The following is a 24,023-nucleotide window of genomic DNA, read 5'->3' as shown; positions in this document are numbered from 1 at the left end:
CACTCAGGAAGTAGACCACCATCTAAGCCAGTCTATACGTCAAGATGAATAAAGATAAAAAATAAATACCATCTATTTCAAATAAACAGAGGTCTATATAGTGTAGACAATGTTTGCACCATTGTCTCATTAAAAGCTATTGTAACAACACCTCTAGCAGTATTACTGTACTTTGAGATGGACCGGCACTATCCTGTCAGGGTCCACGGGCTAAAAACAAGCCTAAACACTTGTCACAGTGACAAAGCACAGAACGGCAGGCATATTTCAACTCTCTTTACCCAAAGTGTCTTGGAAACAGGGTATATTAGGATGTACATAGCAGATCCTGAAGTAAGCCTTAACGTGCCCTTTCAGGCGGCTGTAGTCTGGACTACAGCACCTTTGTACCTTCCAGTGGCGAACCGAAAGTATCAAAAGAAAACAGCACCAAAATAAAATATTGACAGTGTCACATTTCTTTATTAAGTGTTTCTGCTTTTCAGATGCATATTCAATGGACATTGTGAGCATATAGACAGAATGCCCCAGCTGGAATCGTAGTCATGACCATGTCATTGCTAACCCCGTGCTCTAGCAGATGGGTCACACAGGAGCCTACATGTCCCCACGGTCTTTCTCTTCACGTAGAGGACTGACCTCAGAGAGGCTGTACAGAGACTTAACATGGTCCTGGTGTTGGTCTTCATTGACAGGCACATTACAGACCTCCTCCAGGGTGATCCTGGGAGTCACCGACGCCTTCAGCCTCTACACCAGGAGAGAGTAATACATTCATATATCTGCCTATCAACACATCCATTCATCCATCCATCCATCCATCCATTCATATATCTGCCTATCAACACATCCATTCATCCATCCATCCATCCATCCATTCATATATCTGCCTATCAACACATCCATCCATCCATCCATCCATCCATCCATCCATCCATTCATATATCTGCCTATCAACACATCCATCCATCCATCCATCCATCCATCCATCCATCCATTCATATAGCTGCCCATCAACACATCCATCCATTCATCCATCCATATAATGGATTAATGTGCATTTACATACAAACCTTACCGCTAAACAAGTGCCTTTCCTTCCAAGAAGCTCATGCATGGCTCCAAGAGGGATCCAGCCAACGGACAGAAAGATGATGATCCATGCGACACCTTCAGCCCATGCTGGGTAGAGATATGTCTTCTCGTAAAGAAGTGGTTTGTGCTGGACCATGGCAGTGACCAATATGGCCTGCAGGTAGAAATTGGTTGGGAAAAGAGTTTACCTTTCAAGGTAACAAAAAAAAAATAATCATAGCCTTATAGCTGCAGTAGGGTTGGACAGGCTTCCTGTGTAGATTAAGACACCACGGATTCGGTTTTTCATCCCTGGATTGAGGTATGTTTTCCTAGTCATATTTGGTGCCAGATCCACGGAGTCTTAATCTAGACAGCCTGTCCGACCCCGGTGCAGCTGTTAGCGAGGATCTTCTGGCTAGGTGAAAAATAGCTAAGGTTGAATACATACGTTTTTTGTTAAACAAATATCTTAATACCAAAGCAAAGTCCACTATAAAAGGTAAGAGACGTACCTGTGCAAAATACATAACCGGGAAACACATTTAAACTCACAATACAATGCAGTGTGATTTGTATGTATTTATTTAGAGGGTAGATCAGCTTTAATATTGCAGATATATTATGCAATCTATCAATGTAATTGTCTGCATCATTTCTAATCGGCAGGTAGCCTAGTGGTTCGAGCATTGAATTAGTAGCTGAAAGGTTGCTAGATCAAATCTCTAAGCTGATAAGGTAAAAATCTGTTGTTCTGGCCCTGTACAAGGCAGTTAACCCACTGTTCCTAGGCCATGATTGAAAATAAGAATTTGTTCTTAACTGACTTGTCTAGTAAAATAAATATATACCCCAATATAAACATGTTTTGTAAATATACACTAGCGGTCAATAGTTTTGGAGCTTTTTCTTTTCTCTATTCTAGAATAATAGTGAAGACATTAAAACTATGAAATAACACATGCAATCATGTAGTAACCAAAAAAGTGTTAAATCAAAAAGTATTTTATATTAGAGATTCTTCAAGGTAGCCACCCTTTGCCTTGATGCATACTCTTGGCATTCTCTCAACCAGCTGCCCTGGATAATCAACAAGCTCTCACAGTCTCAGAAAAGAGAGCGTTTATCCATGTTTTCCAAATGTCAAACTTCAAAGTTAAGGGTTAAGTTTAGGCACTCATTCTGAATGGTTAAGGTAAGTGTTAAGGTTTGAGATAGAGTTAAAACAAAACAACATTAAACCAGTGTCCACAAATGAGATCGAACACATAACCTTCTGATCCAGAGTCATGGGAATACTACCACCTGCCACCCCCTTCCACAACCCAAGCCTACTTGATGGTATTAGCGCTCACTGTTGTCCCTAATGTTCGGTTTTCATGGCATTTCCCAACTTCTTCAGGACATGGACAGATGTCAGATTTCGACATCAAACTTGAACGACCTCCCTGGGATAAGGGCCATGTCACCCACTGCACTGGGTTAGTGCATGACTGAGGATCTTCAAGTAGACTCACCACGATCAACAGCGGAGAGACCACCAACCAGCAGGCCTTAAAGAAGATGTTTGGAGGCTTTCCCAGAATCCTTTTCACCATGATGGAGAGCCGCCATACTCCTACAAATCAGCAGGAAGTGTAAAGCATTTAAGCAATGATCAGAATGATATCTGCAAAGGTCATTACTTGTTGTATATGAAATCAATCTTTGAAAAGAAAGGTCACATGGCGTTTCCATTGGGGACATGTTCAGAAAATACTTCACAAATCTTCTTTGGAAGCAAGAGGCCTTGTTTTGGAGAGAAAAATCGATGAATAATGTCATACATACTTCAGGTCATTATTATTCAGGGTCAGATGAAGCAAACATATACATTCATTGTAGAAAAGAGCACCATATAAGCTCTCATTGGAGCACTTACCAAATATCCAGCTTAGAGCAACGACTTCAAATAAAGAAGTGAGCATCAGTGTTATGCCAACAGAATAGTCTAACAGCTGGAAGATGTAGACCCCGCCCTGTAAAGACCAAGACCCAAGGGCACATAGGTTATTTGTTTGAAAAGGATAATGGCACCAAGGTTACACCTCTTGAAACCAGATACACACACGCATGCACACACATACACACATACACACACACTTAAACAGAAATACAAACACACTCACACACCTGAGTAATGCAGGGAAGGCCAAGCAGGAAAGTCAAGAAGCAGAGTAATAGGGTCACCAGCTCTTTATAGTTCAGCATGAGGAGAATCTTTGGGCCAAAGCTGTCCATAACGAAAGTCCCCATGACCTCCACAAGGGCAAACTATACAGACAAAACACACGTTCAACGATACAGACAAAACACATTAAACTATACAGACAAAACACACAAACTATACAGACAAAACACACAAACTATACAGACAAAATACACAAACTATACAGACAAAACACATTAAACTATACAGACAAAACACACATTAAACTACACAGACAAAACGCACATTAAACTATACAGACAAAACACACATAAAAAAATACAAAGACAAAACACACAAACTATACAGACAAAACACACATTAAACTATACAGACAAAACACACATTAAACTATACAGACAAAACACACATTAAACTATACAGACAAAACACACAAACTATAAAGACAAAACACACAAACTATACAGACAAAACAATCTATAAAGACAAAACACACATTAAACTATACAGACAAAACATACATTAAACTATAAAGACAAGACAAACAGTAAACTATACTGGCTATATATATATATATACATATATATATATATATATACTATTACTGAAAACACATATATATATATGTGTGTGTGTGTGTGTGTGTGTGTGTGTGTGTGTGTGTGTGTGTGTGTGTGTGTGTGTGTGTGTGTGTGTGTAAGAGTCAGTGTCAGTGTCAGTGTACGTGTGTGCATGTGTGTGGGTGTGTGTGCTCAGTGTGTTTCTGTGCTACTAAACCTGACTATCCAGGCCGAGACACATCAGCATGAGGAAGAAGAGGAAGGCCCAGAGCTGAGAGACAGGCATGGTGCTGAAGATCTCTGGGTAAACCACAAATGCCAAACCAGGTCCTGGATAAACACACACACACACACACACACACACACACACACACACACACACACACACACACACACACACACACACACACACACACACACACACACACACACAATACACAACATAGTGTCACTGTGTCTATGACCATGACATGTTCTTTACATGTGTTTTCAGTAATAGTGTGACAGTTCAGGCAAGAACACATTCTAGGCCAGGTATGGCAGTTTCACACTACATCTTGACTGGCTGCATCACCGCTTGGTATGGCAACTGCTCAGCATCCGACCGTAAAGGCACAACAGAGGGTAGTGCATACGGCCCAACACTGGGGCCAAGCTTCCTACCATCCAGGACCTCTATGCCCAGTGGTGTCAGAGGAAGGCTCTAAAAATGGTCAATTTGCCACTCAAGTCACAGTCTGTTCTCTCTGCTACTGCATGGCAAGCAGTACCGGAGCGCCAGGTCTGGGTCCAAAAGGCTCCTGAACGGCTTCCAACCTAAAGTCATAAGACTGCTAAACAGTTCATTAAATGGCTACCCAGACTTTCTGCTTTTCATACCTCACATACATGTACATAGTATTTCAATCAATCATCTAACCAAACCCAATTATTACCTTGAAGACGGCGTCGGAGAAGATGGATGATGTTCTACGTGCTCCTAACTGATCTTGTTCTTATATAAATATTTTTACCTTGTTTGTAACTTATTTTTTTAACTTATTTTGAAGATAATGTTGCTGCTATCGTCTCTTATGACCTAAAATAACTTCTGGACATCAGAACAGCGATTACTCACCACCAACTGGCAGAAGCCTTTTTTTCCTATAACGAGTCCGACGAGCCCGACTTGAACGACATTCTGCTTTCCTGGGAATAGGCCGAAAATCCTGTCATTTGTGTGAAGAGACGACGGAGAAAAAGAGGACGGAGTAAACCCCCCCTGCCTTCTGTTCTACTAGCTAACGTGCAATAATTGGAAAATAAAATCGACGACCTACGAGGAAGATTAAACTACCAACGGGACATTAAAAACTGTAATATCTTATGCTTCACGGAGTTGTGGCTGAACGACGACATTATCAACATACAGCTGGCTGGTTATGCGCTGTGTCGACAGGATAGAACAGCGGCATCTGGTAAGACGAGGGGCGGCGGACAATGTATTTTTGTAAATAATAGCTGGTGCATGATATCTAAGGTCTAAAGTCTCAAGGTTTTGTTCGCCTGAGGTAGAGTATCTCATGATAAGCTGCAAATGTATTTTTCGTAGCTGTCTACATACCACACAGACCGATGCTGGCACTAAGACCGCACTCAATGAGCTGTATTCTGCCATAAGCAAACAGGAAATGCTCATCCAGAGGCGGCGCTCCCAGTGGCCAGGGACTTTAATGCTGGGAAACTTAAATCTGTTTTACCAAATGTCTATCAGCATGTTAAATGTGCAAAACTATAGACCAGCTTTACTCCACACACAGAGACATGTACAAAGCTCTCCCTCACCCTCCATTTGACTATTCTGACCATAATTATATCCTCCTGATTCCTGCTTACAAGCACAAATAAAGCAGGAAGCACCAGTGACTCGGTCAATAAAAAGTGGTCAGAAGCAGAAGCAGATGAAGCAGATGCTAAGCTACAGGACTGTTTTGCTAGCACAGACTGGAATATATCTGGGATTCTTCCTATGGCATTGATGAGTACACCACATCAGTCATTGGCTTCATCAATAAGTGCATCAATGACGTTGTCCCCACAGTGACCGTACGTACATACCCCAACCAGAAGCCATGGATTACAGGCAACATCCGCATCAAGCTAAACGCTAGAGCTGCCACTTTCAAGGAGCGGGACTCTAACCTGGAAGCTTATAAGAAATCCTGCTATGCCCTCCGATGAACCATCAAACAGGCAAAGTGTCAATACAGGACTAAGAGCGAATCATACTGCACCTGCTCTGACGCTCGTCGGATGTGGCAGGGCTTGCAAACCATCACAGACTACAAACGGAAGCACAGCCGAGAGCTGCCCAGTGACACAAGCCTACCAGATGAGCTAAACTACTTCTATGCTCACTTCGAGGCAAATAACACTAAAACATGCATGAGAGCACCAGCTGTTCTGGACGACTGTGTGATCACGCTCTCTGCAGCCGATGTGAGTAAGACCTTTTAACAGGTCAACATTCACAAGGCCGGAGGGCAAGATGGATTACCAGGACGTGTACTCCGAGCATGCGCTGACCAACTGGCAAGTGCCTTAACTGACATTTTCAACCTCTCCCTTTCCAATAATACCAACATGTTTTAAGCAGACCCTGTGCTGTGCCCAAGAACACTAAGGTAACCTACCTAAATGACTACCGACCCGTAGCACTCACGTCTGTAGCCATGAAGTGCTTTGAAAGGGTGGTCATGGCTCACATCAACACCATTACCCCAGAAATCCTAGACCCACTCCAATTTGATTACCCCTCAGCAGATCCACAGATCCACACTGCCCTTTCCCACCAGGACAAAAGGAACACCTACGTGAGAATGCTATTAATTGACTACAGCTCAGCTTTCAACATCATAGTGCCCTCAAAGCTCATCAATAAGCTAAGGACCTTGGGACTATACACCTCCCTCTGCAACTGGATCCTGGACTTCCTGACGGGCCGCCCCCAGGTGGTAAGGGTAAGTAACAACACATCCGCCATGCTGATCCTCAACACAGGGGCGCCTCAGGGGTGTGTGTTCAGCCCCCTCCTGTACTCCCTGTTCACTCATGACTGCACGGCCAGGCAGGACTCCAACAAGATCATTAAAGTTCACTGATGACACAACAGTGGTAGGCCTGATCACCGACAACGACGAGACAGCCTATAGGGATGAGGTCAGAGAAATGGCTGTGTGGTGCCAAGACAACAACCTCTCCCTCAACATGATGAAGACAAAGGAGATGATTGTGGACTACAGGAAAAGGAGGCCTGAGCACGCCCCCATTTTCATAGACGGGGCTTCAGTGGAACAGGTTGAGAGCTTCAAATTCCTTGCTGTCCACATCACCAACAAACTAACATGGTCCAAGCACACCATGACAGTCATGAAGAGGGAACGACAAAACATATTCCCCCGCAGGAGACTGAAAAGATTTGGCATGGGTCCTCAGATCCTCAAAAGGTTCTACAGCTGCACCTTTGAGAGCATCCCGACCGGTTGCATCACTGTCTTTTATGACAACTGCTCGGCCTACGACCGCAAGGCACTGTAGAGGGTAGTGCGTACGGCCCAATACATCACTGGGGCCAAGCCTCCTGCCATCCAGGACCTCTATACCAGGTCGTGTTAGAGGAAGGCCCTAAAAAGATTCCAGCCACCCTAGTCATAGACTGTTCTCTCTGATACCTCACAGCCAGCGGTACCGGAGCGCCAACTCTAGGTCCAAGAGGCTTCTAAACAGCTTCTACCCCCAAGCCAGTAGACTCCTGAACATCTAATCAAATGGCTACCCAGACAATTTGCACTGCCTCCCCCCCACACAATTTTACATCTCTGCTACTCTCTGTTATTATCTATGCATAGTCACTTCAATAACTCTACCTACATGTACACTACCGTTCAAAAGTTTAGGGTCACTTAGAAATGACCTTGGAAGGTCCGTAAAATGATTAAAGACTCCAGCCACCCAAGCCATAGGCCATTCTCTGTACTTATGCACAACAAGTGGTACCGGTGCATCAAGTCTGACGTCAACAGGCCTCTGAAAAGCTTCTATCCCCAAGCCATAACACTGCTAAATAAATAGCTAACAAAATGGCTACACAGACTGTCTGAGTTGACCCTCTGGTTTAATTTTAATTCTTGCGCTGTCTCTATGCACACTCACAGGACACTCACGCACACTGACTCTCCAACACACACACACACACACACACACACACACACACTAAATTTGCTCACACATAACATGCACACACATTTAAACGGACTCTACACAAATGCACACACACACTCACATACATTCATCATAGATGTTGCTGCTACTCTGTTAATCATATATCCTATATCCCTCTATCACTCCAGTATCCCTACACATTGTAAATATGGTATTAGAACTGACCCTGTATATTGCTTCTTACTTTCTCGTGTTCTTCTTATTCCTTGTGTGTTTCTGTTTGACCCTGTTCTTTTTAGTAATACATTGACATTGATTACTGCATTGTTGGGATTAGAGCTAGCAAGCAAGGCATTTCACTGTACTTGTGTACGTGACATTAAAACTTGAAAAAGAGCTAAGTCCTCCTGAACAGTACCTCCAACAGCCAGTAACGCCCTGGACCAGAGCTAAGTCCTCCTGAACAGTACCTCCAACAGTCAGTAACGCCCTGGACTAGAGCTAAGTCCTCCTGAACAGTACCTCCAACAGCCAGTAACGCCCTGGACCAGAGCTAAGTCCTCCTGAACAGTACCATCCAACAGCCAGTAACACCCTGGACCAGAGCTAAGTCCTCCTGAACAGTACCTCCAACAGTCAGTAACGCCCTGGACTAGAGCTAAGTCCTCCTGAACAGTACCTCCAACAGTCAGTAACGCTCTGGACTAGAGCTAAGTCCTCCTGAACAGTACCTCCAGCAGTCAGTAACGCCCTGGACCAGAGCTAAGTCCTCCTGAACAGTACCTCCAACAGTCAGTAACGCCCTGGACTAGAGCTAAGTCCTCCTGAACAGTACCTCCAACAGTCAGTAACGCCCTGGACTAGAGCTAAGTCCTCCTGAACAGTACCTCCAACAGTCAGTAACGCTCTGGACTAGAGCTAAGTCCTCCTGAACAGTACCTCCAGCAGTCAGTAACGCCCTGGACCAGAGCTAAGTCCTCCTGAACAGTACCTCCAACAGTCAGTAACGCCCTGGACTAGAGCTAAGTCCTCCTGAACAGTACCTCCAACAGTCAGTAACGCCCTGGACTAGAGCTAAGTCCTCCTGAACAGTACCTCCAACAGCCAGTAACTCCCTGGACCAGAGCTAAGTCCTCCTGAACAGTACCTCCAACAATCAGTAACGCCCTGGACTAGAGCTACGTCCTCCTGAACAGTACCTCCAACAGCCAGTAACGCCCTGAACCAGAGCTAAGTCCTCCTGAACAGTACCTCCAACCGCCAGTAACGCCCTGGACCAGTGCTAAGTCCTCCTGAACAGTACCTCCAACAGCCAGTAACGCCCTGGATCAGAGCTAAGTCCTCCTGAACAGTACCTCCAACAGTCAGTAACGCCCTGGACTAGAGCTAAGTCCTCCTGAACAGTACCTCCAACAGCCAGTAACGCCCTGGATCAGAGCTAAGTCCTCCTGAACAGTACCTTCAACAGCCAGGTGCTCCACTTGGAGGTGGCGCACATGTGCCATGTAGCCGATGCCAGAGAACATGACGAAGCCAGCAAAAATACTGGTGGCAGAGTTCGCCAAAGTGACAATCATTGCATCCCTGCCGCACACAAAAGATAATGATGAGTTCATTGTTTATGAAGTATATATTTTTTTTACATCATTCAGATGAAATCCATAGTTCTGTAGAAGAAAAGCAGTCAGTTTGTATGGGGCCAAATACTGTATATCTGTGTGTTTGTTAGCAATGGCAGTACAATGTGCAAAATGTCACACGTAAACAAAACAAAAAACCTTTCTATAGACTACCTGAGGATGTTATTGTTGACCTTGTTGTGGCTGGCCATAGACAGTAAGCAGCCAAATCCAATGCCTATTGAGTAGAAGATCTGAGCAGTAGCATCAATCCATACCTGTGAAAAAGATCACCTTATTGTCCATTAACTTGCAGAGAATGGACATTTGTCTATATGCTTATGCCCCCTGAGACACACACACATGGGAAGCAATGGGCCAGCCCCAGTGCAGTGCCCCAGGAGCTAGTTGTAACAACAGTATAACAGAAGCAAACGCTTGACAGTTACTTTTTTACAACAGGAGCTGGTTAAACATTGTTTTCTCTAGACAAATAAAAACACCACTGCCTGGAAGCATGAAACAATGAGCGGGCATTCCTGAGGTCAAACTGTCCTTTAACACTTCCCACATAATGACTCAAACATGGGTAGGTACAGTGTTATAGACTGACAAAGTAATTATTTTATGGGAGCAAGACCTGCAAACTGACTAAGAAAATCAGTGTAGGGGAACCTAACCAAGACCATCACAATGAGTATCACAACGTGTCTATGTCATTAATTCATGAATAAGATCACTTCTTCAAGTCGAAGTCACTTCTTCAAGTCGAAGTCAAGTCAAAGTTTATAAGTGCTTTGACCCACTCACGTGTATCTCTCCCAGTTTGTTCCATTTGGGTGTCAGGAAGAACAAGATGCCATCCAGGGCTCCTGGTAGTCGGATATTGTTGAACAGAAGAGCCAGAAGGACCACATATGGAAACAGTGCTGTGAAGTACACCACCTGTGGATGGTACACACACACACACGCACGCACACACACACACACACACCCACGCACGCACGCACGCACGCACACACACACACACACACACACACACACACACACACACACACACACACACACACACACACACACACACACACACACACATACATATGTTGAGTGTGTGGAGTGATTCGAGTGTCACACCACAACAGTTCTCCCGACACTCATCATTAGTAGAGCAGAATCACTTTGATGAAGTGCTCTGTTGGGTATCCAATGTAACAATGGTCAGGAGGGATGGACAACTTTGCCAGTGGATCTGATCCCCTTGAAGACACAGAAGAATAGGATGGCCCAGATCAGCAGGAGAATTCCAACCAGTTCCCATCGCAGGTGGCCCACAGTCTCAATCCCCTCAGTGATTTCCAGGAGCCTATGGCTAAACACACAACAGTATTTAAATGTAATGATGCTACATTCTTGGTGAATAAAAACAACTGGTGTGTTTTGAATTTGGTTAAACCAACATCACAGCTTGAAGTAACATTGAATGAGAACGGTTAAAATGTTACTGTAATGTAAAACCTACTCAAAGAATTGTTTAGTGGCGGACTGCAGGTGTGTGGTGGTGTTTTCCATGAAGCTGGAACAGTTCTCTGGAATGTTCCAGGTGGCATTACAGAGCTGCCATGGCAACGGGGCTGTGAAGGAGTGGAAGAGGTAGTACAGAACCCAGGTCAGGACTGTGTTGTTGTAGGAGGCCACGATGAAGGACAGCATCACCATAGCCACACCCACACCTGGAGATCAACAACAACAAACATGGAATAAACATAGCATAGGTTAAAGGTCAAATAAAATAAAGAATGATACAGGCTCTAGTATTCTGTTGCTTGTGGTCTCTCTTGATATAAAACTGACTTCATATTACTGGTCAATTATATCTTGTAATGTATGATCTTCCCTTTTTTGTGGCAAAAGTTATCCCACCTTTCATTAGAGGACAGATGTTGATGAATGCCTCAACAGGTCCTCTTTTTGTGTACTGCCCCACTGTAAACTCCATGAACACCAGCGGGATGGCACACAGACACATCATGGTGAGATAGGGAATGAGGAATGCACCTGAGGAGAGGAGATGGTAATTACAGTGCCTTGCGAAAGTATTCGGCCCCCTTGAACTTTGCGACCTTTTGCCACATTTCAGGCTTCAAACATAAAGATATAAAACTGTATTTTTTTGTGAAGAATCAACAACAAGTGGGACACAATCATGAAGTGGAACTACATTTATTGGATATTTCAAACTTTTTTAACAAATCAAAAACTGAAAAATTGGGCGTGCAAAATTATTCAGCCCCTTTACTTTCAGTGCAGCAAACTCTCTCCAGAAGTTCAGTGAGGATCTCTGAATGATCCAATGTTGACATAATGATGATAAATACAATCCACCTGTGTGTAATCAAGTCTCCGTATAAATGCACCTGCACTGTGATAGTCTCAGAGGTCCGTTAAAAGCGCAGAGAGCATCATGAAGAACAAGGAACACCAGGCAGGTCCGAGATACTGTTGTGAAGAAGTTTAAAGCCGGATTTGGATACAAAAAGATTTCCCAAGCTTTAAACATCCCAAGGAGCACTGTGCAAGCGATAATATTGAAATGGAGGAGTATCGGACCACTGCAAATCTACCAAGACCTGGCCGTCCCTCTAAACTTTCAGCTCATACAAGGAGAAGACTGATCAGAGATGCAGCCAAGAGGCCCATGATCACTCTGGATGAACTGCAGAGATCTACAGCTGAGGTGGGAGACTCTGTCCATAGGACAACAATCAGTCAAATATTGCACAAATCTGGCCTTTATGGAAGAGTGGCAAGAAGAAAGCCATTTCTTAAAGATATCCATAAAAAGTGTCGTTTAAAGTTTGCCACAAGCCACCTGGGAGACACACCAAACATGTGGAAGAAGGTGCTCTGGTCAGATGAAACCAAAATTGAACTTTTTGGCAACAATGCAAAACGTTATGTTTGGCGTAAAAGCAACACAGCTCATCACCCTGAACACACCATCCCCACTGTCAAACATGGTGGTGGCAGCATCATGGTTTGGGCCTGCTTTTCTTCAGCAGGGACAGGGAAGATGGTTAAACTTGATGGGAAGATGGATGGAGCCAAATACAGGACCATTCTGGAAGAAAACCTGATGGAGTCTGCAAAAGACCTGAGACTGGGACGGAGATTTGTCTTCCAACAAGACAATGATCCAAAACATAAAGAAAAATCTACAATGGAATGGTTCAAAAATAAACATATCCAGGTGTTAGAATGGCCAAGTCAAAGTCCAGACCTGAATCCAATCGAGAATTTGTGGAAAGAACTGAAAACTGCTGTTCACAAATGCTCTCCATCCAACCTCACTGAGCTCGAGCTCTCGAGTTTGAAATATCCAATAAATGTCGTTCCACTTCATGATTGTGTCCCACTTGTTGTTGATTCTTCACAAAAAAATACAGTTTTATATCTTTATGTTTGAAGCCTGAAATGTGGCAAAAGGTCGCAAAGTTCAAGGGGCCGAATACTTTCGCAAGGCACTGTAGATGTATAAATCAATGGTAAAACATTTAATCTAATAATAGTGTATTAAAACTATTATAAGAGCTCCCATGTTGTACTCCAAAACATCATTTTCTATGAACTTACCTCCGCCATCGCTGAAGCAGACGTATGGAAAGCGCCACACATTTCCAATTCCGACTGCATAGCCTACTGAAGAAAGGATGAACTCTGCACGATTGGCCCATGTCTCTCTTTCTTCTGTCCATCGTCTGAGAAAGGTTTGACCCCAACAACCAACAGAGTCCACAGATTTATAATATTTTCATCTTTCGCCAAAAATGTATGATTTACAGGAAAATGTGTTGGAAAGCGAAGAGGGATGTCTTCCATTTTCTGCGAAAAAAAAAAAGATAACAAAAAAATGAATGATTTACAGAAGATGAACTGGCGACTAGAAAATACAAATGTGGCCATGCCTAGAATGGTCATTCATAGATTGATTCTGATTTTGATGTTGCCTCATGACAACATGCTCTAAGTCATGCCTTGTGTTTGTGTTGGGACCGACTGTAAGTTCAAGTTTAACAGACTGTTTACACTCCAACTGGACTGACCCAAGGACTTTGCCTACCTTCTATGCAAATGTGTAAACCGGCTAAAACAAACCGGAATAAAAACACATACTACATGGATATATGAATTAGAATCTCTATAAACATTAAATACCTCAAGGGCTTAGTCTTCTCAACAACGTACGTCATTAGAATATACCGTACATTACAGACTTTAAACCTGATTAAGGTTTAGGTAATAGAAAAATATCACCAATACAATAGGACGAGATTCAGACACTTAGTACTGCAAGGCACTTAGAGAGATGAAAGATGAGAATCCTGATCTCCGTTCCAAATGGCACACTATTCCCTATGTAGTGCACTATTTTCGACTATGACCCTATGGGCCCTGGTCAAAAGTAGTGCATTATAAAGGAAATAGGGAACCATTTGGATTGCAAACTGGGTTATTTCTCCCCTCTTTTGGCTTTCTGTCTGGCGTTACATTAAGCAGAGTCCTATTGACAGTGACTTATTAAATGCTGTGTGCTTCAAAAGCATCCGTCTCACTCCCCCGGACACCCTGTACTCGTCCTGGTCTGACCAGGTAAAAACAACATCCTGGTGGTTAATCATAGAGAATGAGAGAAGCGAAGGGTTTCCCCCCGTTTCTCTGCCGTTATTAATGAAAGAAGCACCGGTGGCTGCAAAGTTTAGTTTAATAGAAAAGAGAGAGGAAGGTCCCTCTCCTGTTTCATAGCCATACTGTTTACTGTCCTGTTTCATAGCCATAATGTTTACTGTCCTGTTTTATAGCCATAATGTTTACTGTCCTGTTTCATAGCCATACTGTTTACAGTCCTGTTTCATAGCCATAATGTTTACTGTCCTGTTTTATAGCCATAATGTTTACAGTCCTGTTTCATAGCCATAATGTTTACTGTCCTGTTTTATAGCCATAATGTTTACAGTCCTGTTTCATAGCCATAATGTTTACTGTCCTGTTTTATAGCCATAATGTTTACAGTCCTGTTTCATAGCCATAATGTTTACTGTCCTGTTTTATAGCCATAATGTTTACTGTCCTGTTTTATAGCCATAATGTTTACAGTCCTGTTTTATAGCCATAATGTTTACAGTCCTGTTTCATAGCCATAATGTTTACTGTCCTGTTTTATAGCCATAATGTTTACTGTCCTGTTTTATAGCCATAATGTTTACTGTCCTGTTTCATAGCCATAATGTTTACTGTCCTGTTTTATAGCCATAATGTTTACTGTCCTGTTTCATAGCCATACTGTTTACAGTCCTGTTTCATAGCCATAATGTTTACTGTCCTGTTTTATAGCCATAATGTTTACAGTCCTGTTTCATAGCCATAATGTTTACTGTCCTGTTTTATAGCCATAATGTTTACAGTCCTGTTTCATAGCCATAATGTTTACTGTCCTGTTTTATAGCCATAATGTTTACAGTCCTGTTTTATAGCCATAATGTTTACTGTCCTGTTTTATAGCCATAATGTTTACAGTCCTGTTTTATAGCCATAATGTTTACTGTCCTGTTTTATAGCCATAATGTTTACTGTACTGTTTCATAGCCATAATGTTTACAGTCCTGTTTCATAGCCATAATGTTTACTGCCCTGTTTCATAGCCATAATGTTTACAGTCCTGTTTTATAGCCATAATGTTTACTGTACTGTTTCATAGCCATAATGTTTACAGTCCTGTTTCATAGCCATAATGTTTACTGCCCTGTTTCATAGCCATAATGTTTACAGTCCTGTTTTATAGCCATAATGTTTACTGTCCTGTTTCATAGGCATAATGTTTACTGTCCTACGACAGTGCCTTGGTTTATACACTAGACCAGTGGTTCTCAACTGGTTTATACACTAGACCAGTGGTTCTCAACTGGTTTATACACTAGACCAGTGGTTCTCAACTGGTTTATACACTAGACCAGAGGTTCTCAACTGGTTTATACACTAGACCAGGGGTTCTCAACTGGTTTATACACTAGACCAGTGGTTCTCAACTGGTTTATAAACTAGACCAGAGGTTCTCAACTGGTGCGGTATGCAAATTGGAGTGGATCTAGGTTTTCTGGGATAACGGTGTTAATGTGAGCCATGACCAGCTTTTCAAAACACTTCATGGCTACCGACGTGAGTGCTACAGGTCGGTAGTCATTTAGGCAGGTTACCTTAGTATTCTTGGGTACAGGGACAATGGTAGACTGCTTCAAACATGTTGGTATTACAGACTCAGACAGGGAGAGGTTGAAAATGTCAGTGAAGACACTTGCCAGTTGGTCAGTGCATGCTCTGAGTACATGTCCTGGTAATCCATCTGGCCCTGCGGCCTTGTGAATGTTGACCTGTTGAAAGGTCTCACTCACATCGGCTGCGGAGAGCGTGATCACACAGTCGTCCAGAACAGCTGATTCTCTCATGCATGTTTCAGTGTTTCTTGCCTCAAAGCGGGCATATAAGTTATTTAGCTCGTTTGGTGGGCTCATGTCACTGGGCAGCTCTCGGCTGTGCTTCCCTTTGTAGTCTGTAATAGTTTGCAGGCCCTGCCACATCCTACGAGCGTCAGAGCTGGTGTCGTACGATTCAATTTTATTCCTGTATTGACGCATTGCTTGTTTGATGGTTCGTCAGAGGGCATTGTGGGATTTCTTATAAGCTTCCGGGTTAGAGTCCCGCTCCTTGAATGCGGAAGCTCTACCCTTTAGCTCAGTGAGGATGTTGCCTGTGGCATCCATGGCTTCTGGTTGGGGTATATATGTACGGTCACTGTGGGGACGACGTCCTGGATGCACTTATTGAGGAAGCCAGTAACTGATGTGGTGTACTCATCAAAGCCATCGGAAGAATCCCGGAACATGTTCCAGTCTGTGATAGTAAAACAGTCCTGTAGTTTAGCATGTGCTTCATCTGACCACTTTTTTATAGACTGAGTCACTGGTGCTTCCTGCTTTAATTTGTGCTTGTAAGCAAGAATCAGGAGGATAGAATTATGGTCAGATTTGCCAAATGGAGGGTGAGGGAGAGCTTTGTAACCGTCTCTGTGTGTGGAGTAAAGATTTAAGTTTCCTTGCAATAACGTCCCGGCCACTAGGAGCGCCGACCTCTGGATGAGCGTTTTCCTGTTTGCTTATGGCGGTATACATCTCATTGAGTGCAGTCTTAGTGCCAGCATCGGTCTGTGGGATATGTAGACAGCTACGAAAAATACAGGTGAAAACTCTCTAGGTATCATGCTTATCATAAGATGCTCCACCAGAGGCAAGCAAAACCTTGACACTTCCTTAGATATCATGCACCAGCTGTTGTTTACATATATGCATAGGCCCCCCTCCTCGTGTGTTACCAAATGCTGCTGGTAATACACTTTATCATGCCAATAAGGTGTATAACCTGCCAGCTGTGTGTTCTTAATGTTGTCGTTCAGCCACGACTCAGTGAAACACAGGATATTACAGTTTTTAATGTCCCGTTGGTAGGATATACGTGCTTTCAGTTCGTCCCATTTATTTTCCAAAGATTGAACGTTAGCTAGCAGGACAGAAGGCAACGGCAGATTAGCCACTCATCTCCTGATCCTCACAAGGCACCCTGATTTCTTTTCGCGAAATCTCCTTTTCCTTCTCCAGTGAATGCCGGGGATCTGGGCCTGGTCGGGTGTCTGTAGTATATTCCTCCCGTCCGACTCATTGAAGAAAAACTCTTTGTCTAATCTGAGGTGAGTAATCGCAGTTCTGAAGTTATTTTCGGTCATAAGAGACGGTAGCAGCAACATTATGTACAAAAAAAAGTTACGAACAAGGCAAAAATACAAACAAAATAGCTTGGTTGGTTAAGAGCCGATAAGATGGCAGCCATCACCTCTGGCGCCATCATGAAATCTCAACTGGTTTAAACACGAGTAGAGTGTTTCTCAACTGGTTTATACACTAGTTCTCAACTGATTTTGCCTCGGGACCCAAATTGAACCAGGTTGTTTCATTCGCGACCCATTGGATAATGGCGCCGGAGGGGATGGCTGTTGTTTTACCGGTTCCTAACCAACTGTTCTATTTTGTCATTTTTATCCCACATTTATTTTGTACATAATGTTGCTGCTACCGTCTCTTATGACTGAAAAGAGCTTCTGGATATCAGAACAGCGATTACTCAGATTTTCTCTTGAATGAGTCCGACGAGAAGGATATACTGCATCCCCGAGAACAGGCCCAAACCCCGTCACTCGCATGAAGATGGAAATACAGGGTGCGGAGGTCGGGGTACCTTGTGAGAATTCGTCGACAAGAGGGTAACCTGCCTCTACCATCCGTTCTATTGGCCAACGTGCAATCACTAGAAACTGAATCATCTCCGTTCCATCCTATCAACAGGACATAAAAAAAAATGTAATATCTTATGTTTCACTGAGTCATGGCTGAACGACGACATAGATAATATAGAGTTGGCTGGGGTTTCCGTGCATCGGCAGGACAGATGAGGGGTGGGTGTGTTTGTCTATTTGTCAATAACAGCTGGTGCACAATGTATAATATTAAAGAAGTCGCGAGGTATTGCTCGCCTGAGGTAGAGTACCTCATGATAAGCTGTAGACCACATTATCTTCCAAGAGGCTTTTCATCTATATTATTCGTAGCCGTCTATTTACCACCACAAACCGATGCTGGCACTAAGACCACACTCAACCAGCTGTATAAGGCCATAAACAAACAACAAAATGCTCATCCAGAAGCGGCGCTCCTAGTGGCCAGGGACATTAATGCAGGCAAATTTAAATCTGTTTTAACTCATTTCTACCAGCATGTCACGTGCAACCATTGGGGGAAAAAACTCTACACCACCTTTACTCCACACACAGAGAAGCATACTAAGCTCTCCCTCACCCTACATTTCACAAATCTGAGAGGCGCCCCCCCCATAGTTTGTCGTGTGTCAATGTAATTAGTGTGTGATCTGGCATAGCTTTTATTGTTGTCAGAAAGAATACAGTATTCGGCACGGGTCAAAAAGTGATTGATGAGGTATTTTATGGGTCGCGTGGTTATGCCCATATATGTACATCCTGTCCGGAAGTTCTCACGCTCTCGAGTGAGTGTTTATGTAACCCGATAGTGCATCTGTTTATGTTAAAGCCTGTGTTTACATTAAAGCTGTCAAGGTGATTGATGTGTAGTGACATCGTTGAACTGTGGAATGGGTTTGAACATTTGATGCATCTGTTTAGGGTAAAGCATGTGTTTACATTTAAGCTGTCAAGGTGATTGATGTGTTGTGACCTTGTTGAACTGTGGAATGGGTTTGACGTGGTGTATTATATGTCAATGTTACACTGGTATGACACAGAAAAGCAGTGTTCTACTTTACCTTATATCTCCTGGTGAGGTCACTTCCCTCCTCTATCAGGGCTCTTATCATCTGCAGTCCTCCATGGTGAGCCGCAACATGCATCGCTGTCTCCCCAATCTGACAGAAAGAGAGAGAGAAATAGAGAGAAGAGAGAGAAAGAGAGGCAGAAACACAGACGGAGAAGCTGACAGTTAATGTGGAACACAATCAAACAGCCTTGCTTTCAGATTCTGATATGCCCACTCATCTTTGGCCACAGTGAAGGGAGAGCTCTAACCTTGTGCTCTGTGTTGACATCAGCCCCGCTCTTCAGCAGCATCTCAGCCACCTTTCCCCCTCCTTCCCCCTGGCAGCGATGTGCTGCGGGGTCTCCTGGGCCTACATTAACTGCTGTGTTACAAAAGGTATGTTACTTACCATCATGTCAAATATACCACTATACCATCATGTCTCACCTTGCCTCCATATACACAACAATTATAGGTGGGGATACATTCAATTAAAAGTAAGGATCATATGTCACATCTAAGGATCAGGATCACATCTAAGGAGTATACTCATTATTTTTTTTAGTACAATACAATGGAATTTAAAGTGGTGATATTTGCCATGTCTTCAATCTAAGCCTACTAGAAAGTGTGTGCCCTCAGGCCAGGTGGGAAGCTAAAGCCATTCCGCTACCAAGAATAGTAAAACACCCTTTACTTGCTCAAAAAGCCGACCAATCAACCTGTTACCAATCCTTAGACTTTTGGTAAAAATGGTGATTGACCAGATACAATGCTATTTTGACAGTAAACAAACAGACTTTCAGCCCGCTTATAAGGAAGAAGATTCAACATGCATTTACACAAATAAGTGATGATTTGCTTAGAGAAATTGATGATAAAAAGATTGTAGGGGCTATTTTGTTAGACTTCAGTGCTGCTTTTGACATTATCTATCCTAGTCTTTTGCTGGAAAATCGTGTGTGTTATGGCTTTACACCCCCTGTTATAATGTGGATAAAGAGTTACCTGTCTAACAGAACACAGAGGGGGTTCTTTATGGAAGCCTCTCCAACATAAGCAGCTGTCTAGGCCCCTTACTTTTTAAAATCTTTACTAATGACATGCCACTGGCTTTGAGTAGTCTATGTATGCGGTTGACTCAACACTATACACGTCAGCTACTACAGCGAGTGAAATTAATGCAACACTTAAAGAGCTGCATATTTTTTAGCAACATTTACTTCACTACATTCCTAAAGAAAATAATGTACTTTTTACTCCAAACATTTTCCCTGACACCCAAAAGTACACCCAAAAGTACATTTTGACAGGAAAAGGGTCCAATTCACACACTTATCAAGAGAACATCCCTGGTCATCCCTACTGCCTCTGATCTGGCGGACTCACTAAACAGAGAACATCCCTGGTCATCCCTACTGCCTCTGATCTGGAGGACTCACTAAACAGAGAACATCCCTGGTCATCCCTACTGCCTCTGATCTGACAGACTCACTAAACAGAGAACATCCCTGGTCATCCCTACTGCCTCTGATCTGACAGACTCACTAAACAGAGAACATCCCTGGTCATCCCTACTGCCTCTGATCTGGAGGACTCACTAAACAGAGAACATCCCTGGTCATCCCTACTGCCTCTGATCTGGAGGACTCACTAAACAGAGAACATCCCTGGTCATCCCTACTGCCTCTGATCTGGCAGACTCATTAAACACAAATGCTTTGTTTGTAAATTATGTCTGAGTGTTGGAGTGCGCCCCTAACTATCCATCAATAAAAAATAAAAGTAAAATTGTGCTGTCCGGCTTGCTTAATATAAGGAACTTTTAATTATTTATACTTTCACATTTACTTTTGATACGCAAGTCCATTTTAGCAATTCCATTTACTTTTGATACTTAAATATATGTAAAACCAAATACTTTTAGACTTTTACTCGAGCAGTATTTTACTGGGTGACTTTTACTTGGGTCATTTTCTATTAAGGTATCTTTACTTTTACTCAAGTATGACAATTGAGTACTTTTTCCACCACTGCTAATGACTCCCACAGCTTCTGTTGCCAGACACCATCACAGTAACTATATTCTGCGGTACCATACCAACCAGCCACAGATTTAAGGTACAGTATAACAACCATCGTGGGACTCTGTATTATCCTAATCATGACTCCTTGTGAGATCATTGTCCTATAAATGCACATATGGCTTGAAAAGGTGAAGTGGTGGTAGCCTACCTTAATTCTGGCTCAACCTGGTCTCAGGGCATTTCGTATTATTCTGTACGTAAACAACTTTTGGTATGATATGTTACGTATAGTATGTATTCATTTGTGGATGTGTATCACTCAATTTTCGAAACATATGATGTGTTCTGTCTAGGTGGCTAACGTTAGCTAGGCTAAGGTTTAGGGTTCAGGGAAGAGTTCGCTAACATGTTAAGTAGTTGCAAAGTAGCTAAAAAGTAGTAAGTAGTTAAAGTTGATAATTAGCTAAAATGCTAAAGTTGTTTGTGATGAGATTCAAATGTACAACCTGGCCTACCTTAGTTATGGCTAGGTGTGGTGGTGGTGGTGGTGGTAGCCTACCTTAGTTCTGGCTAGGTGTAGTGGTAGCCTACCTTAATTTGTGCTTGGTGTAGTGGGGTTGTCAACCTTAGTTCTGGCTAGGTGTAGTGGTGGTGGTACCCTACCTTAGTTCTGGCTAGGTGTAGTGGTAGTATACCTTAGTTTGTGCTTGGTGTAGTGGGGTTGTCTACCTTAGTTCTGGCTAGGTGTGGTGGTGGTGGTAGCCTACCTTAGTTCTGGCTAGGTGTAGTGGTAGTATACCTTAGTTTGTGCTTAGTGTAGTGGGGTTGTCTACCTTAGTTCTGGCTAGGTGTGGTGGTGGTGGTAGCCTACCTTAGTCCTGGCTAGGTGTAGTGGTAGTATACCTTAGTTTGTGCTTGGTGTAGTGGTGTTGTCTACCTTAGTTCTGTCTTGGTGTAGTGGTGGTGCTAGCCTAAGTTCTGGCTAGGTGTAGTAGTGGTGGTGGTTGTCTACCTTAGTTCTGGCTTGGTGTAGTGGTGGTGGTTGTCTACCTTAGTTCTGGCTAGGTGTGGTAGTAGTGGTGGTGCTAGCCTAAGTTCTGGCTAGGTGTGGTGGTGATGGTGGTAGTCTACCTTAGTTCTGGCTAGGTGTAGTGGTGGTTGTCTACCTTAGTTCTGGTTAGGTTTAGTATTAGTGGTGGTGCTAGCCTACGTTCTGGCTAGGTGTGGTGGTGGTAGCCTACCTTATTTCTGGCTAAGTTTAGTAGTAGCGGTGGTGCTAGCCTAAGTTCTGGCTAGGTGTAGTGGTTGTCTACCTTAGTTCTGGCTTGGTGTAGTGGTGGTTGTCTACCTTAGTTTTGACTAGGTGTGGTGGTAGTGGTGGTAGTATACTTTAGTTCTGGCTATGTGTAGCAGGGTGGTGGTGGTAGCCTACCTTAGTTCTGGCCAGCACGTTGGACTTGAACTTCTCTGTGAGGACCTCCACCACGTTGGTGTGCCCTCGCTCTGCAGCGATGTGCAGAGGGGACTTAGAGGTCAGATAATGGGAAAGTGCCAGCTGGCACAAGCAATTAAAACGCACAGGTGGAATACAATACATTGGACCGGTTTCCCAGACAAAATGTATTACGCCTGATCTTGGACTACGAACCCCTTTCAATGAAGAATCTCCATTGAGCATGCATTTAGGACTAGGCTTACTCAGTGTCCAAGAACCCTTAAAACATGGCTGAAACAGGGATTCAGAAACGTTTTTGTATAATACAGCTACAGTTGTACTTTGTTTTACTATGGGCTTCCTTACTTCGTCTCCGACCTTGTCAGTGACATTAGGGTTGGCCTTGCTCTGGCCTTGCTCTCGTTTCAGCAGCAGCACATCTCCCTCCAAGGCAGCTATGTGGAGAGGAGTCTGCCCTTCCTTGTGTCAGACACAAACCAACAGATAAACAACTCTACAATAACCAATTACAACCAATAGATTACATCATTCTAGATGTTTTTGTAGTCTGTACTGGTGTCGTGTTTTGACAGTTTTACGAGAACAGAATGCAGTGCAGAACAGAATGCTATGGTCAAAGCAGAATCAGATCAAGTTTGATTACTCACGCCTGTGATAGTCTTGTCTTCCTGTTTGCAAGGGGAAAATAATACTCTGCCTACTCACATTCTGGAATTCTACGTTGGCCCCGTTCTTAATGAGGCCTTTGGCCATCTCCGGGTCCTTCCTTCGGCAGCAGACATGGAGAGCGACATCTCCACTGCCAGGAAGCACAGCCCCACTTTGGTGTATAGTGTCTATTTAGAAGCCTAGTCCCAGATTTCGTTGTGCTGTATTGCCAACTTCTATGGTCATTGTCATGCCAAAGAATATATGAGTTGCCAATAAAGCACAAAGACATGTTGGACCAGGCTATTTATACAGTATTTTTAGATCAGATTTTGCAGTGTGGACACCACAACAAAATATACTCCTCCAAATCAAAGAGAAATGGACAGCCAGATCTACTCTTTCCCTCCCTTCTAGGCCAGCATGTTGCTGCCATATGTAATGCGTAAAAAAAAAATACATTTGAATAGTGAACATAATTATATTACAATCATTGTGCGTGGTGTCATAACCACGTTAATATAAAGGCCTGTAAACCCCTGGAGGTGGAGCCCACAACACAACCCTTAGACATATGGCCCAGGAAATCACCCCACCGAGATTTGATAAAAAAACTGAAAAACACTAAAAAGATATTAAAAACCTTAAAAACAGATGTTCCTTTAAAACAGATGTTCCTTTAAAATGGGGCAGTTTTTCTGTAAGGGATCAGATAACCTATTATCCAATTCTCAACATGACTTATTGTGTGGCTAGCAACAATTGGCAACGTGTTTGTACTTCGGGTTTTATTACAGCGTCATGG

The 24,023-nt window shown here is 43.2% G+C and overlaps 1 protein-coding gene across 1 annotated transcript; it reads right to left on the bottom strand.

Moving 5' to 3' along the window:
* Nucleotides 1-442: 442 nt before the first annotated feature.
* LOC110496877 (sodium- and chloride-dependent GABA transporter 1) lies at nt 443-23,323 on the bottom strand. The gene is made up of 19 exons (XM_036951075.1): nt 23,276-23,323; nt 22,916-23,029; nt 22,547-22,669; nt 20,096-20,099; nt 19,357-19,469; nt 19,098-19,196; nt 13,293-13,467; nt 11,583-11,717; nt 11,182-11,392; nt 10,899-11,031; nt 10,473-10,607; nt 9,837-9,940; nt 9,503-9,627; nt 4,061-4,173; nt 3,247-3,387; nt 2,996-3,092; nt 2,592-2,692; nt 1,079-1,249; nt 443-750 (listed from the first exon to the last, which is right to left on the bottom strand). The coding sequence occupies exons 1-19, from the start codon at nt 23,321-23,323 to the stop codon at nt 598-600; spliced, it is 2,295 nt and encodes a 764-aa protein (XP_036806970.1). The 3' UTR covers nt 443-597.
* Nucleotides 23,324-24,023: the final 700 nt, after the last annotated feature.

Source organism: Oncorhynchus mykiss, chromosome 18, assembly GCF_013265735.2.
Source record: "Oncorhynchus mykiss isolate Arlee chromosome 18, USDA_OmykA_1.1, whole genome shotgun sequence".
Lineage (NCBI taxonomy): Eukaryota > Metazoa > Chordata > Actinopteri > Salmoniformes > Salmonidae > Oncorhynchus > Oncorhynchus mykiss.
This window is presented reverse-complemented; position numbering and strand designations above follow the sequence as displayed.